This window comes from Hippichthys cyanospilos, chromosome 3 (assembly GCF_059441005.1).
Source record: "Hippichthys cyanospilos isolate Australia breed blue-spotted pipefish chromosome 3, RoL_Hcya_1.0, whole genome shotgun sequence".
In the NCBI taxonomy this organism is placed as follows: domain Eukaryota; kingdom Metazoa; phylum Chordata; class Actinopteri; order Syngnathiformes; family Syngnathidae; genus Hippichthys; species Hippichthys cyanospilos.
Window position 1 is genome coordinate 5,947,486 of NC_142371.1, and position 16,982 is coordinate 5,964,467.

General features: G+C 42.0%; 1 protein-coding gene across 1 annotated transcript; it reads left to right on the forward strand.

The window, feature by feature from the left end:
- Positions 1-7,441: 7,441 nt before the first annotated feature.
- sox4b (SRY-box transcription factor 4b) lies at positions 7,442-11,631 on the forward strand. The gene has a single exon (XM_088411016.1). The coding sequence runs from the start codon at positions 7,863-7,865 to the stop codon at positions 9,090-9,092; it is 1,230 nt and encodes a 409-aa protein (XP_088267142.1). The 5' UTR covers positions 7,442-7,862; the 3' UTR covers positions 9,093-11,631.
- The last annotated feature ends 5,351 nt before the right edge of the window (positions 11,632-16,982 follow it).

Here is a 16,982-nt window from a genome sequence, read left to right on the forward strand (position 1 = left end):
TACATGTATGCACATAACTAGTACACTGGTACTCATGCATGGCAGAAATCACTGATATGTAATGTCACATGCTTCACTTTGAGCATTTGTGTACCCTAACTAACTCTCACTCATGACAACAATTGAGCCTCAGCTGAATATTTTTCTCCCCTAGATGTGTCGTAGCTTGAAGCAAGATTTAAATGATGTGCAAGATTTACCACTCGTGTCCTCAGCTAGCAGACAAAACCGGTGTGTTTGATACAGGGTCAAAAATGTGCAGTCATTTTTTATTCGACAAGTATGAAAAGAACACGGATGTAGTGCAAATTATGGTCAGCAGAAAAGCTAATCAACAAGCAATAGCTAATTGCCCCCTTGCTAGGTGGCGAGACAAACCGCAGGAACAATGCCAGCTCTATGTAATAATTTTCTCCTCGCCTTTCAAAAAGCTAAGCACGCGTGTCTTATATCTTCCTATCCTGCGGATATTTATTTCTTTGTTTAGTGAAGCGGCATGGCCTGGCTGTCAGGGCTGCATATCATTGTTGTGAAGGCGATCGCTTACATTGTCACTTTACAGTTGATGGAGAATTTACCTCTGACTTCTTTGGGCTAATTAAACTGGGTCCCGAACGAACCACACAAACCATAAATGATAGAGTTTTGAGCTTTAAAAAGGGATCTTTGGATCTCTGAAGGCGACTTCCATGGGTCCCATTCACTTTGAAGTCGTGAATGTACGATTCTGCAGGTACAAGTACAGTGTATAGTCAAGTCTTGTTGATTTATTTTCCCTCACACCGCGACTCTCTCTTTCCCGTAACCGCTCTCTGTCCTGCGCACACGTCTAGCAAATACACCAACTAGAAACATTAAAAAGAGAAAACAAATGCAAATAAATGAAAACACGGTACATACAAAATAATGTTACCAAGTGCTAAAACTTTTCGAGGACGCAGGCTGCCTGTGTGCACATAGATGGTGCTATGCTAATGTGTGAGCCAAACCAAGAAGTACATTGAGGAAGACTGAAAGCGATAGTACTTACCAAATAATTTGTCCTGGTACGCATCTGAATACTCTGCAAAAAAAGTTATGTGCACCGCTGTATAAATGCATGTATACAGACACTTGCATATCACAAGACATCTTTCAACCTTGATTTGGACCTTTTGTAACTGCTTAAAGATATTACAGCAACTCTGCCATGGTGGCACTTGAAAGCTTGGGGCAACTTCTGCTATGGGGAGACTGGATTTTTAGCACAATGAAATTAAATATCTTACTGAATATAAATGCTTTTATATAAACTTACAGCATTTTTTTTTTTAAATATTTTTTGCATGAACCCTACTTTTTAGAAATAATTTAACATGAGAAGTTGGAGTGGCAGGAATGGAGTGTCTTCAAGTTCTTCCTGAGGTCCAAGTACCCTCATTTGAGAACAACTGTTCTAGACAACGAGAAAGTAAAAAAAAAATGTTTCTACCAATAAAAACCCAAACACCTTGCAAACTTCATGGCTCACCTTCATCAGGTTAGTCATGATTGGTCGGTATCTATGCCCTGAGCCCCCTGTGATGTCGTTTCAGGTTACAACAAGTGTCAAATTGTCGCCTCCTGAGACGCAAAAAAACTGATGGATTTTGTTGCTTAATTCATATTTCACTCATATAATATTAGTCCAAATGCCGTGTTGAGCTTTATATTTTGAATTCCCCCTTCTAATGGCCACCTCTTGTAAAATATTTGTCGTTCACATAGAAACCACCTTGAAAAGCAGCAGATGTTCAAATCCAACCTGTTAAATTTCACAAATCAAAGCACAGCCACTAATAATGAGCTCATGTCAGTTGGCAAAGCGGAAAGATCACACAAACACACGTATACACACACCAATCATTAACAGCTCAGCTTGGGTCATACTTTGCAGCTGCTCTTTCTGGATAAGATAAGACTTTGACTGCCGAGAGTGTGTATTCTTGCATGTGTATTTATGTCTGTATCATTGTCTGTATCTGTGGCTGAAAACACCTGTTCAAACAAAGCTTTAGAAATACGACCAAATAAACACATTTAATATATACAGTAACTAGCCATCTGTCTGTTAGAGGGTTGTAAAGATCTGGCTTGTGAGGACTGACTTTGATGACATTAAAAATATAGTAAATAAAAGACTGCACTGTAGCTGCACGCACAAGTTTGTAGTAATAGTAAATGTTGTGCTGCAGGACCTGTTTCCTTGCCAACAGCACTTGTGAGACAATGATGTTTCCCTTCGATTCCTGCAACAATTGTATTCTGGTAATATGTTCCCAATAATAACTTTCTTTGGTTAAAGGGGATACACAGAGAGGGCATTATTAAGTAAAAGATGACAACATAAATGCCCTGTAGATTTGTTTTAATATTTCACTCTAAAAACAGTTGGGGTTAAAAATCATCTCATTATGGGTCCTAAAAAAGAGGACTAACCCAATATTTTGGTCAGTTTGACCTGACATTCTGGATTGTTTTGCTCATTGTTCAAGACAATCTCAAAAGTTAAGGGTAAAAAAAAAGTACAAACCCAATATTTTTGACCCAACGCTCTGATTGTTGTATACAAAACGACCCCCCAAAAAGATCGTTTTGTGCAAGTCATTCGTTGCTTTACATAAAACAACCCAAGTTGGGTCAAATTGACCCAAATATTAGAGTGTTTCTTTTTTTACTCATCGTCAGATCAATTTTGACCCAACTGTTTTTACAGTGTTGTTTCGAAGTGAAATGCATTACCCTAAGTTATAGTACACATAGTGTACATACGCGCTAAATAAATTGACTAATACAGTAATATGATTTGACCTTATTGCTCTTCTCCATATAGGCCAAATTCTGAAGTCCAAATTAGCCCCTTTCATACAGCAGGAACTCTTCCGCTGTCCCCTCCTGGCTTGAGTTCCCCTTTCCGTTCACACCAAAAAACATTCAGGGTCTGGAAGGTTCTCCTCAAGATCGATGAGGAACCTTCTCAGTGCCTAGTTGCGACTAGGGTCTTCGGCTACCTACGCGGGTAGCTTGAGGGGGGCGTGTTGTGGTAACTAATGCTCATTGGTTGGTTGAACTTGAGGGTGTGTTGATTAGGAATAAGCAACCGCCATTACGCTTTGTTTTCACTGTGGTCAGTTTAAAATTTTGAAATAATGGAAAGAGAGAAAATTGAAAGGTGGATGGGTGCTCTGGGACAGACTCTACTGAGTATTTACAGTGACAAGAACATCCATTGCCAATTTGCTTCAACTAAGCGAAGAGGCGAGTCGCTGACGGAGCATCCTCCATGAGCAAGCGCTTTTGTGACAAAAATATTTGAAAAAACTACACGGACAACACCGACTGGAGCAGATTTACATCCCGCTGATCCGGATCAGAAACACACTACAATTGGTGCTCAGTCCGTGTATTCTTTTCATAGCTTTTGCTTCTATGCCTCCCGAGATGCCCTCCACAATGCAAAGGCACTAAAAGAACACACACATCGTGCAGCAAGCCCACGCCCGACTAAAGCAGACTTTTCTCAGGCATCAGAAACTCCACCACAGCTGGCGCCTAGTCCATGGCGTCCTCTTCCCTAAAAGCTCGTGCGGGGTGACAAGGAAGCGCTCGCCGATGCCCGCCTTTGATTTTGTGTCCTCCGGCAAGCTCTCTACGATGCAATCCCCCGAAAAGAACACGGACCGAGCACAAACTGCAGCGGGCCCACACCCGCCGATTGATGTCAATGCAGACGGTCCTTTCCGCCGTGTACTTTTATCAAGCTTCCCGTCACTAAGCACTCACTGGAAGTATGAAAGTGCTCACTCCGTTAGCTACTCGTAGCTTTTTTGTTGATAGATTGCACAGCTCAAATAACGTATATGCATTTATTCCCATCAAGCAATCTGAGCTGCTTATAAATAAAGAAAAAGCTAAATAAGTTCCATTTTCATGGAGTGCGTGGCAGGTACTTTAGTTCATCATCCTGCTTGTCATTCGCCTTTTTAGTTTGCACCACTTAATAGACATGAGGATGAGTGCAGTTTCTTCCCCCTGCCTCACATCATCAGTCCATTTTGAATAAGCTATCCCATCCACTGTCCCTAGGTATTAATGCAATCTCGTGGGCCGCAGACAGGGAACTTCAGACCTGGAATCTCCATGACCACGAACTCAGAGTTCCTGGACTGTTTGAAGTGAAAGGGGCTATTAACATTGGAAAAGGGGTTTACTTGACTTAGCACAAAACTTGAGTTAATTTAACATCACCTTTGACTTGAATGGACAGAATGACCTGGGGCTTGATGAGACTAGGTGAAGACTTAAGACTTAGTTGAGTTGAGTTCTTGGACTGTTTGGTGTGAAAGTGGGTATTAATATTGGAAAAGGGGTTTACTTGACTTAGCACAAGACTTGAGTTAATGTAACATCACCTTTGACTTGACTTGACAAAATGACCTGAGGCTTGCTTGAGACTAGGTGAAGACTTCAGACTTAGTTGAGACTTGTACCTGTATGACTTCCTCCCATCTCCAGGGGAAGGCATACAATTGTCTGAAATGCCTTGCTAAGAGGGGGCACAAAACATGACTGATTCATTTATTGTGTTCCAAACATTTTGTTCATATACTACATGCACCTGCTTTATGAAAGTTGAGGCCCATGACTGCTTTAACATAATAAGCATGAAGCTCAAAATTTGTCAAGGAACCCACTGTTTGTATTGTACCACTTTCCAGTCTACTCCATTGGTCCAGGAGACAATGGCAGAGCTTACGTGTTGAATCACAAAACTGGCTCTGTGATTTGCTGTACACCAGAATTTTGTTAAGTGGTACTGTGAGCACAGAAACCATAGTCGTCCACTTTTAAGAAGACTGCAGTAGTTTAGTTGTGTGTTATTTTCTTTGTTTTTTTGTTTGTTTGTTTGTTACAATTGTGTCTAAGTTTAAGCAATTTCAGTCAAACTCTCTTTGCTAAGCTTGCTGAAGAAAAGGTGAAATGATGACCAAAGTGGGGGAAGGGAACATTTAGCAATAGGGAGGCTGTGCGTTAGGGATGACAAAGAAGTACGGAGGGTGTTGCGAGGGGTGGTGGGAGTTTTCCAAAGGAACACCTGTTGAGATTAGGGTTGGCACGCGACCCACTCCAACTCGCGTGGCAGCTGCAACACACTGGAATAATGGCAGTAAAAGAATGACTGAAAAAGCAAGAGGAAAGTTTGAAAGCAGGACTTCTCCTTTCAGCTCGTGTTTGTGTTTGTGATTGCGTGTGTGCTTTTGTGACTCTGCATGCATGGCATACTAATGCGTGCACAATAGAAAACAACAACAAAAGTAAAAGACAGGACATTATTACTCAAGAAAAAGATGTGTTCAAACTGAGTATGAGGTGAGGTATGTAAAATACAATTGCTGGCTGCCTTATGAAGGTACACCTTATCCAAAGGCTGTCAACGTTGATGTCAGCACTCCATCAAAGCACTTCTATGGACCATATTAATGTGTCATTACATTTTCACACACTTTCTTATTAAAATGACATTTAGGAGCAGAGAGAGCTTATGAGTTAGCATTCTTATTTCCATTGCTGTTATGCTCCATGAACACACAAATTGGAGCCCAATTACCCATTGCTTTACTTGGATGCACTGCAGATATGAGGCCATATTGAGTATAATTGTAACCACTGAAATGCATCCAGTAACACTGGTGACTACACTTCCATACTAATTTCCCACCGGTGGTATAAGTCACCTCTGACTCTCATTTACAAACACAATGTGCGGTCACCTCATTTAGTCTGTCTCATCCCTCTTTTCATATTATTTCGATGGTAAAAAAGACATCGGCTCAGAAGTGATAACAGTTCTTGTCTGTTTTATTTAGTTCACACTCACATGTTGAAAATGCCCCAAAATGAGCATGGGTCAAACGAACAGAATGTTCAGCAATTCATCCAAGTCTAAATTATTCTCCATAAATGTGTCTAGGTACACTCCAAGTGTCATGGTTTTTACAGAGGCATTATGTAACCCCCCCCTCCCCAATCCCGACACACACCCTACATGTTTTTTTTATGCCGGGTCTGATCCCAAATTCTCTGCCTGCTACATTGCCCAACTTAATCCTGTCTAGCTCTACAACGCCATCTAGCGGCAATCAGTTGCTGGCCACGTGGTTTCTTATGTTTTGAAGCTTCTCTCCAGATAAAGTAGCAGCAAAACGTTTTAAAATATTATTGTCTTCTTTGAATTCATTGTGATCACTATGCAACACGGCGATTTGTGTGTAAATGCCATTTGTATTCGTTCCAATTAAAACTGTAAACACGGGTAAGAGCTTATATTGTTTACACGCTGCATTATTTGTCTGGTGCACAAGTACCCATGCTCTCCAAGTTTGCTCGTTTTCTGAGCTATCTTGTGGATTTTGGTGTGTGTACGTTTGCATGTGAGTGTGTGTGTAAGAGGGGTGGGGTGGGGTGGGGGGGTCAGTGTGCACACTGCCTGGATGGGTGTGCATTCATCGAACAGCCGTCTGAATCCCTCTCTTCGCGTACGACTGTGTGTGCCCCTGCATGGGGTTGGTCTGTTGTGTTCCTACAAAGGACCGCCCAACAGAGTGAGCTAGATGGTTAGAGAGGGAGAGAGTGAGAGAGAGAAAACAAGAGAACGGAGGGAGACTTCTCAAATCACTCCAACCATCTGAGGTGTCAGACATTGTGCTGAGGCTCGACTGCTCTGTTGCTCAATATTCAACGTGTTCTGCCACCCACGCACACACGTCGGAAGTGACAGCAATATTAAGTACATCGTGTCACCGTAGAGGGCAAGTTATGATAGGCTAAATATATGAGACTACAACATATTTTCACCTTATGACCATAATTGGGAATAAATGTATTTCCTTTTACTGACAAATGTTTAAATGCTTTTTTTAATGCCCCAGTGGAAGTGTATTGCCAGCAGAGACTTCCTGCTATGTTATATGCTCTTTATTCCGAATGGGGTGGGGGGGGGGGGGGGGGGGGTCAGGGTGTCTTTTTCTTGAATTCACTTTTACCCACTAGTACAAACTGTTCTCAAACTTTCCATTTGGCAAAATACACTTTGCTTCCCTTATAGCTATATGTTAATGACATGCACATGGGCTCGGTGGTATAGTAGGAAAAAAAGGGGAGGGGGCGATAACGTAAGCCTGTGTCTCTTTAAAAATTTTGAAGTTTCTTGTATTCTGGAATGAGGTCAGACACGAGGCTGCTCATTGCACGCGCTGATTATTATTAGATTCCATTTTGGACCAATCAGCGCCGAGATGGGCGTCGGTTTGGCGCCGAGGCAGGCTAGCGACAGCCTCCCATTGGCCTATTTTTTATCACAGTTGTATCTCGGGAAGGGATAAATGCATGCAAAGGGAGCTCAGACTGCAGGGCTGCTTAAAACTCTGCTGCAAGTCTACAGATGGAGGGCGGACCGTGTTATTCATTCTAAGTTCCTTTTTTTTCCCTTTCCCTCTCCAGCATGTCTGGCTTTTGTCTCTAGGAGAGGGGACACAGGCTGATGCCGAGAATAAAACACTTAGAAGTGCACTTCGGGAGGCCAGTCAGTAGCATAGACTGTGTTGTGCCGGGCACCACTCGTCTTTATTGATTTTTACCACATAGAAGGAAGGGAGAGAGATCAGACACTGAAAAGGCCCTGGAAGTTAAACTTTGTGTTTTATATTTGGCCAGTCTGGACTGAGTTTATACACACATCACAGGAGTGACTTTTTTTTTTTTTGTCCTTTTCTTTTTAACTCGTCTCACACGCTGGGAGGAAAAGAGCTGAGTTTGCTTTTAAGCGCACGGAGAAGAGCGGCAGCATGGTGCAGAAGATGAGCCACACAGAGAGCACCGCGGAGGCGCTTTCCTCCTTCTTCAGCGGGGATTCGAGCTCCGGGGCGAGCATGGATCTTGACCCCGCTGACTCGCCCCTATCCCCCGGCTCCACGGCCTCCTCGACCGCCGGGGACAAGCTGGGAGACAACCCGGCGTGGTGTAAAACTCCGAGCGGCCACATTAAGAGACCCATGAACGCATTTATGGTGTGGTCCCAGATCGAGAGGAGGAAGATTATGGAGCAGTCTCCCGATATGCACAACGCCGAAATCTCCAAGCGGCTGGGGAAGCGATGGAAGCTCCTGCGAGACAGCGACAAGATTCCCTTCATCCAGCAGGCGGAGCGGCTGAGGCTCAAGCACATGGCGGACTACCCCGACTACAAGTACCGGCCCAGGAAGAAGGTGAAATCGAGCGCTTCCAAGGCGGCAAGCGGCGGGGAGAAGGGGGAAAAAGTCAACAGTAGCTCTAACAGCACCAGCATCAAGTCGTCCTCGTCTACGAGGAAAAACGGACTCAAATCGCCTAGCAGCAAAGCCCACAAATCATCTTTCGGGAACAGCAGTAGCGCCAAAGCCTCACAGTTTGCCTCTGAGCAGCCAGCGGAGCACCATCACAACAACCACAACATCTCCCTGTGCAAGTCCAAGGCTCCGTCGTCCGCAGCCAAGCAGGTACCGGAGGGCAAGCGGGCCAAGCGGGTGTACCATCACGTGTACGGGGGCGGCGTGAGCGCCAGTCCCGCCTCGTCAGTTATCGTCCCGGCTAGTCCGACGCTGAGCAATTCGGCGGACTCCAGCGACCCTCTCAGCCTGTACGAGGACGCGTCCAGCGGCCGGGAGGAAGAAAGCGAGTCCCCGGGCGGTTCGTCGGGGCGTCACGGCGGGCAAGCGTACGGTAGTCGGCGGGCTTCCTCGCCCACACCCTCCGGCTCCCACTGCTCCGCCTCCTCCTCGTCGTCGTCTTCTTCCTCCTCAGAGGACGAAGAGTTCGAGGACGACTTGCTCGACATGAACCCGAGCCCCAACTTTGACAGCATGTCGCTGGGGAGCTTCGGCTCCTCGGTGCTGGACAGGGACTTGGATTTGAACTTTGAGTCCGGCTCCGGGGGCTCTCACTTCGAGTTCCCCGACTACTGCACGCCCGAAGTCAGCGAAATGATCTCCGGGGACTGGCTGGAGTCCACCATTTCCAACCTGGTGTTCACATACTGAGAATCGAGCGGTAACAAACGGAGCCTTGGATCCCGCAACTTCCTGCTTTGCCTCCGAACTACCAGATCAGTTTGTACCCATTCAAAAGTAGAGCCGCGGCGTCTCTTCTCGCCTGCAAGTGCTTGGAAAGCTCAACCTTTAAAGCCGAAAGGGGCCCGTCTGTGGGCGGCTTCGGTTCGAATGTGCGGACCGCGGAGGACTGAAGAAGAAGGCGAGCGTGGAGGGGCGCAAAACAAGCGAGAAGGCGAGAAACGTAACACTGGTGGGGTTCCTGTTTTTGGGGGGAGGGGGTGCTCGGTGGTGAACCTACTGACCCCAACGACTTTACTGTGATTGATTTGCACGTTACGCGGTCCGCCGTTCACTTAATCAATGTTGTTGCTGATTTTTTTTAAAGGGACATTTCACATTTTTTTTACTAATTTGCCAAGTGAATTTCACGACTCAAAAGGTACACAACTCTGGACGACATTTTTACTGACGTGTGGTCACAGAGGGATTTTGTATGAAACAGGTGGGTTGTTTATCTGTCCCCTCAGTTTGATATCTTCTCAAAAGCAAAAAAAAAAAAAAAACAAACAAAAAAAACAAAAAGAAAAAAGAAAAAACACCTTGAAGCATGATAGCTCACTTTGTTCCTCTCTTGTGCTGGCATCTTATGTGAGATTGTCAAGCAGTTACAAATAGTAGTACAGTATTAGGGTTATTTATGTGTATAGATAGCCTCACCTCAGTTGTCTTTTTTATTTTATTATAATTTTTTGATAAAATGACACTGAAATTATCACCAGCTGTTTTAATATTTCAAACTTCAGGATTCAAATGCAACTACAAATCAGTGCTGAACTTTATACACATGTTCTCGACTATTCAGGACCAAAATTCTAATTTCAGAAATCCTCACCAGTATGTTTTGATTCTCAGAGCTTTGTTTTGTACATGTATTCAGATGTCATTTATATGGGATGTTGTATTTATATACTGGGCCAAGCAGTTTTGTATTTTTTTTTTCCACGTTGAGTCCTCTTTTGTTCTCACAGGATTATTTGTCGTTCTGTCACGTTTTCTTCTCAGGCGAAGGGCTAGAGTTTTAAAAACACACAAGTTTGATTTTTGTTTTTAATATTTAAATGTACACACTTTGAACACTTAAAATATAGGAAACAGTTTGATTATTTTCTCAGTGTATTTTTGTACAAATCTATATGGAAAAGGAGGAGTCAACAATCGATCTGTGGAACCTAGTAATTCAGCTACATTTGGATTTCCTGATTGTGAAACCTCTTATGACTGGTTTCCATGCTGCGTTCAAGGTCTGTTGGAAAGTTCAAAATTGTTTGTTGTGTCTGCCCAAATTTCCTGCAAAGTGAGCCACATATACAGTGGTTGTCAAGTTTTCGTCTGCCACGTTTGGCTATTTTCACAAAGCAGATATCCTTATCTGTAATTTAACTCTAATCAATAATGAATTTGTTTAATTTTGCCACAGTATCACCAGTAAGAATTTGGAGTTTTGTAACTAATCTCATATTGTCATCTTAGACTGATGTCTAGCAATGCAGACAAATGCATGTACTTTGTCCTCCCTCCCCCCCATAGCCCTTGAACGCAGCACCAGTCTTTGTGGCAGACTACCTTCTACAGTTTACAGTGCCAGTTACAGGCTTCTTTTAAGACACATGAACTGATTATTGCTAGGAGCTATTCCTGTGGAGCATGCAGTTTTAACAGTCAGTCTCTGAAGCAGCCACTCCTTATTTTTGATTTAATTTTCTGATCTATTGCCTACAACAACACAAGGAGATTGTAGCTTTAAAACTGACTCATTTTCTTGATGTTTTCATAACTGATGTCAAACTCCACCAGCCACTGGATTGAATCGGCTATCTTTTTAGATAGCAAACAAAGATCAAGATCAAGCATATTCAAATTTCCGACTTGAGTTCCGCAACATCTACTTGTACTGCGTTTCTCATTGTATTTGAATATATAATCTTTTCTACTTGTTGGGTAACTATTAGATAATTGTTTAGTATGTTTATGGCATGGTGAATAGCATTTGTATTTCGGATTCAGGTTACCTAGCTGTTGTGTTTTTCAGAAAAAAAAAGGAAAAAATGAGGACAAATGAAACTCAATCTTTGTATATTTGACTGTATCATAAAGCAAAAAGATTGTGTGTTTATGTATGTTGTTACTATCGAAGACAGGCACTGTCTGGAACGACTATCTTTTACACATCCTTACTTTTTAAGGTGGTCAGTTCAGGACTTTTTATAAATATATAAATGAAAGCGTTTTTTAAGTATATTAACTTTATTTTTCATCCATCCTGTGCAATATGCTGTGTAGAATTATCATGTATTGTCTCCAATCATGCCATAAACAAAGTAACCACCCTTTTTTTGGAGTCTCAGAAAAAGGGAGGAAAACTCATGCCAGCTAAATTGTGTTCATTCACTGCCTGTCAGATTGTTGATATAAACTTGTGTACAGAACTTTTTCAAGGAAGGAAATAAATATCAGCTGGAACTGAAAAGCTGTGATTCTCTTTCTTTATTCTCAAACTTTCTTTTTCAACAATTGGTTTTAGCGGTGCGATATTCTGCCTTTGATACACAATTGTTATTGGGACTCTTGGTACAAGAGCCGCTTCTGCACACACACACCCCCCCCCCGCCCCCCCTTCTTCAGACACACACTTCCTAGATCACACTAAGATGTGTTTCTGTCTGTGATAGCTACATATTATTTGGCCACTTAAAATCTAACTACTCAAATGAAATATACTGTACCCCGAGGAGTGATTAATATGGGTACACACCTTTTTTTCTTAATTGACTTGTGACTAAGGGTTTAGGATTGGAAACTTGAATGGTAATGCTAATTATTTGATTCATATAATTATCATTCTGCTAACAAACAAGATGCAGTTTGATATCCAATGCAGTAAGGTTAGAATACTTTAAATTTACACCTGCAACAGCATACATTGAACCTTATTTTAAAATTTAGTCAAGTGGGATATTCATGTTGCCAATTCGTGTGTGATTCATAATGTATTCAAAATGAATGCATGGACAGTTCCATTGCTATCTGCAAACGGTGATGCACAAGGTGACATCTGCTGAAAAGACTGTCATGTAACGTCTACGATCCGCTGTGTATCAGCCCTGAAACGTTTAAGACCCTTAAGACACCCCCCCCCCCCCCCTCACCAAAAAAAAACAAAAAAAGAAAATAACACAGTTTACATTATAATCAAGGTGCAGCCATTAAGATCACATATTTAAGTATTTTTAATCCAAGTGCACAGTGTTGATATGGATGATTATGAAATCTGAATTACAATGTTATTAAGGGGCCAACTTTAATTCATATTGGAACATTGTCTGTTATTTAAAGAAATTTTATTCTAACACATTATGCTGTGTGCTGGCTGTGTGATGTTCAGACAGTCATGCTTTCCCTTCCCCCTCTCCCAGACAGATCTTTATTGTGGGGGAAGGGCTGGTTTAGTAGCAGTCAGCCAAGGGCCCTCCAGCACGCTGACAAGCATGTCTGCCTGTCTAGGTCTGTGAATATCTACAGTGTGTATGTGTGTGTACGCGCGTGTGTGTGCATGTGTGCATGTCTGTGTGATGGCTAAAATTCTATTGCATGAAATGAATGACAGTACAAGGATATCCCCACAGCGAGAGCAGACATTCTATGTCTGCCTCCTCTGTGATGATTTATGGGGTGCAGATTACTTTTTGATGGTTGGTCATGGTCTTCAATCAGGCATGGTGGTTTAAATGAGCATGCTTCAAGGTTTACTTTATTATTTTTTTGTGTACTATACATCTAGCCTAATTAGCTATATGAAATGGTGAACAATCAGTCTATACATGACAAAGAATGAAATAATGTGATGGCCATTTCCTGTTCTTTGTAGTGGTGTCATTGGAAAACATTTAATTGAATTACATGTTCGCAGCTTGTTTATCATGATGTGTGGTATTAAGGCTTTCGACCTAGTTTTTGTTTTTATTATCACACGGTAGCAAAGGAATGTAGCTGACCACCAGTATCAAAAAGGCTGATGCATTGTAGTGTTTGGAGAAGTGTATGAGATGCTGCTGTTCAATGCAGTATGTTCAGTGCATATTTCGATGAATCTGCAACAGCCCCCCCCAAGAAACGGTATAAGCCTTTGCAGAGTCACAGCAATCTGCTTATATATCCGTTTTATCCCAACAGTGCATGGCTGGGTGTAATTACCGACTCCTCAGTGAATATAAATATTTTCACATTGCTTTCAGCAGTCATTCAGTGTTAGCTGTGGTATAATACTTTATTCCTCAACCCCCCGATGATAAATATCATCATGCGCCATGCATGCACATAATAATGTCATCAGTTTCCCGTATAATCTTGTACAGTTCCAAAGAGCACTGGCACCTCTGTGCATGTGCTAAGACCCTCCAAGCTGTAGGAAGCCTGTTCAGTGTGCAGGCTCATGCATGGCTCATGCATTGCTCGGCTGACTCCTCTGTGGGAGAGTTGCAGGCGTGAGCCGGGGCACAGCAGAGTGGAGCGGAACAGTCTCGCTGCTGGAGTCAGTGGTCCAGTAAAACCACAGTGGGGGGGATAAGAGCTGTGCTAGTGGGTGGGTAAAGAGAGCCATGACTGTATTTCTATGTCGACCTATCTGCTCAGCTATCTTCCCAGGGGGGCGAAGCAGTGGTGGTATCAGTATTTCTCTCGTTTTCGATTCAGGTTTTGCTCCCGACTGAATCTGCACATTTGCTACATTAGCCCCATTATTAATAAACTATTATTAATAAACTTCAGGCCTCTCGAGTGTCCCAAAATGAATGCCTTTTGCACCAAAAATTTCAAACAGTGCCTGTACATATTTCATCTTCTTAAAGAAGTGCGGACAGTAATTTTGCATATTTGTGAAATTAGTCTTTCAAGTTTGTTTTTACTGACAAACATCTGCTCCGCACGAAAGCACAGTTGTTGATGATAATGTGCTACTGAGCTGGTTTGTCAACCAATAAGATAAGAAGGCAGCCCAATGTGTTGTGGGTGAGGATTGGGGTGTGAGGGGTGGTGGGCGGATGATCACTCCTGTGCTAATCCCACCTCTCTGCCAAAACAACTCAAAGTAAAACATGTATAAAAAATATGTGACAGAGCCATATGAACTAAAACTCCATGTGTATTTGTGTACCATGTAAATAAAAGGAATAAAATGCTCCCTGACAAACAAACAGCTTCGTGTGCGTTTTAATTGATACGGCTAAAGGGCTAAGGCTGAACACGTTTGAACACAATGTTAGCAATTCAAAACCATTTACTCACAAGAGAAAGTAAAGGCCCTACCCCACTGAGATGCAAACATTTGCAAGTGTTGACAAAGGTAGCAACATGCATTCACATCAGGAATTTGTCAAGGTTCTTTAAAGGTAGCAATTATATTCAAGACTTTCTTAAGACATTCTGAAACAGTCTCATTTGTTTTTTTTTTTGTTTTTTTGTGTAGCAAGGAAATTTCGAATGTATTTAAAAAAGGAATGTTCAAGATTTGCCAATGTTCGCCCCTCAGCAGAGGGATAAGGAGTTTTGGAAATTACTGAGTGTATAAATTCCCACAACACTAGAAGGTGACATTATCATTTTTTGGAGGGAGGGTGCTTTTTAAGCAAGCTCAAACGTAAACATAGAGTGCTTTAATGAAATATATAGAACTTAAGGTGAACCCCCTCTCCCTTGCCACCTCAAAAATGGTTTGTTCCACCCACTTCCTCCCACTCTTCCTGACAGGGCTCTGAGCGCCTGTTGGCACAGATGGATATGCTGCCTACCAGTGATATACAGACTGTACAATTTGGGTGTAAGTCCTAAATACTTGTCTTAAACCAGGAAATAACATTTCTTACATTGTGCTACCACGCCCAACACTCTCTTATCATTACCATTCTTGATTGTGGCTGAATCTAATTGGTGCTCACTGATTGTCTTTAATCTATCTAAAATATGTTTCAGGTGGTCAGAGTAAACAACAGTCTCCTCTGCCTGATTTGGCATGTGTGCATGTCTGTGTGATGGCTAAAATTCTATTGCATGTGGCTGTGGTACTGACAAGCTAACTTATTGAATACCTAAGACTAAACTGTGTTATCATTCTCTTTCATAAATGTGGGGATTAAATTGCAAAGAAATTCACAAATCAGTCCCAGGCTACAAGGATGTTCTAACAATATTGCAAACTACACACAATACACACAGATGCCTTATGGAAATAGTTAGTGTGAATTGAGCATTTTGCGCATATATATTCATGGGTGCACATAATGCTGGAACATATGCGCGACAGAAATCACTGATGCGTAATGTCACATGCTTTACTTCACGCTTTTGCATACCGTCTTAACTTTCATCCATGACACTCGAGCTTGAGCTGAAGGTGAAGGTGGCGGGAAAAACTGCAGTAACATTGCAATCTCTGTGTAATAGTTTTCTCGTTTCCCTTCGTGCGCCTAAGCATGTGCGTCCCATTTCTTCCTATTTATTTAAGTGCATACATAACACTAGGTCCAGGTACTCAAGTGAGTAACCCACAAAAAAGTGCATCCCTGGATATATTTGTTCACATAACATCTATTGCAGTGCTCCCCAAGTCCCGGTCCGAGGATCAACCGGTACCAGGCCGCGTGGGCTGCACCCGAAATAATGTTTTGGAGATAATTTAGTTTACCAGTCAATACGTTTGTGCTTGATCTTTGTTTATTTGGCGCCACCTATGGCCGCTGTTGATATTACATACATAGTGAGAAGGATGATGTGGTTTTTAGAGCAGTCAGCCGGTCCGTGGTGATCAAAAGGTTGGGGACCACTGACCTATTGTATCACTCATTAAGACTTGCAAGTTCATCACAAGTTGTGTATAATCACATCTGAACCTCATCCCCTTAAGAAAAACAGAAAAGGGGAAAAAACAAACAAACACTGAAGCTAATATGTTTGACATGTTGCAGTTAAATATGAATTGGTAGCACTATAAAATGCAATCATAATGGCAAGTCATAGTTGATGACAAAACATGGACAATTTGAAAAAAAGAAATTCTATCTCATTTTGTACGCAATTTATTTTCTTCTTTGTTAGTGTGAAATGTCGAGCTGTATAATAACCCTGTTTGAAATATGCTGTAAACTGCAATTCCATTGCAAATTATAAGGGCCATGATTTTTTTCTTTTTTAAACTGAATAATTTCCATGATTTCAACCAGTCACACTGGCCTAAGCATAATTTAAAAAGCCAACATGGTGGCAGCCTGAAACTCAGAGCCACACAAAATAACTTTTATCAGTTTGTTTTTACCAAGTACCATGGCTAAACATTGACATTTCATGATATTGTCCTCCATTTGTAGTTATAGTTGCGATTTAGTCAAACCAGCAAGCACACAAGAGCAAACACTGTTTTTGTTGACTTGGTTAAAAGTACACTGCTTACTACTGTGAAATTCACTTGTTGCTCTTTTTAAAATATGTAATATGACCTGTTCCATACATACAGCAATGTGGCTGTGATCTATTTTGGTCTGGTTTTGAAACAGATTTGACTTGAATTTGTGCACATGACTTGACAAACCACACATGTTACAGATAATCAGTATTGCCAGATATGCACTGCATTTTGGTCTGTTCAAAAACAAAATAAATTTCACATTCCTGGATGTACAGCATTTGGAACACAAATGCAATTTAGAGTGAACTACAATATTTTGTCACACATTTGTGTTTTCATGGTGTTGGTGTCGAGCTAAGCGCATGAATGCAAAAAAGCAAGACCTGGGAATGTGGCTATGGTAATGTCACTCATGACAGTAAAAA

Bases quoted from the DNA above. Each gene is read 5' to 3' on its own strand.
- sox4b (XM_088411016.1), top strand. From the start codon at position 7,863: ATGGTGCAGAAGATGAGCCACACAGAGAGCACCGCGGAGGCGCTTTCC.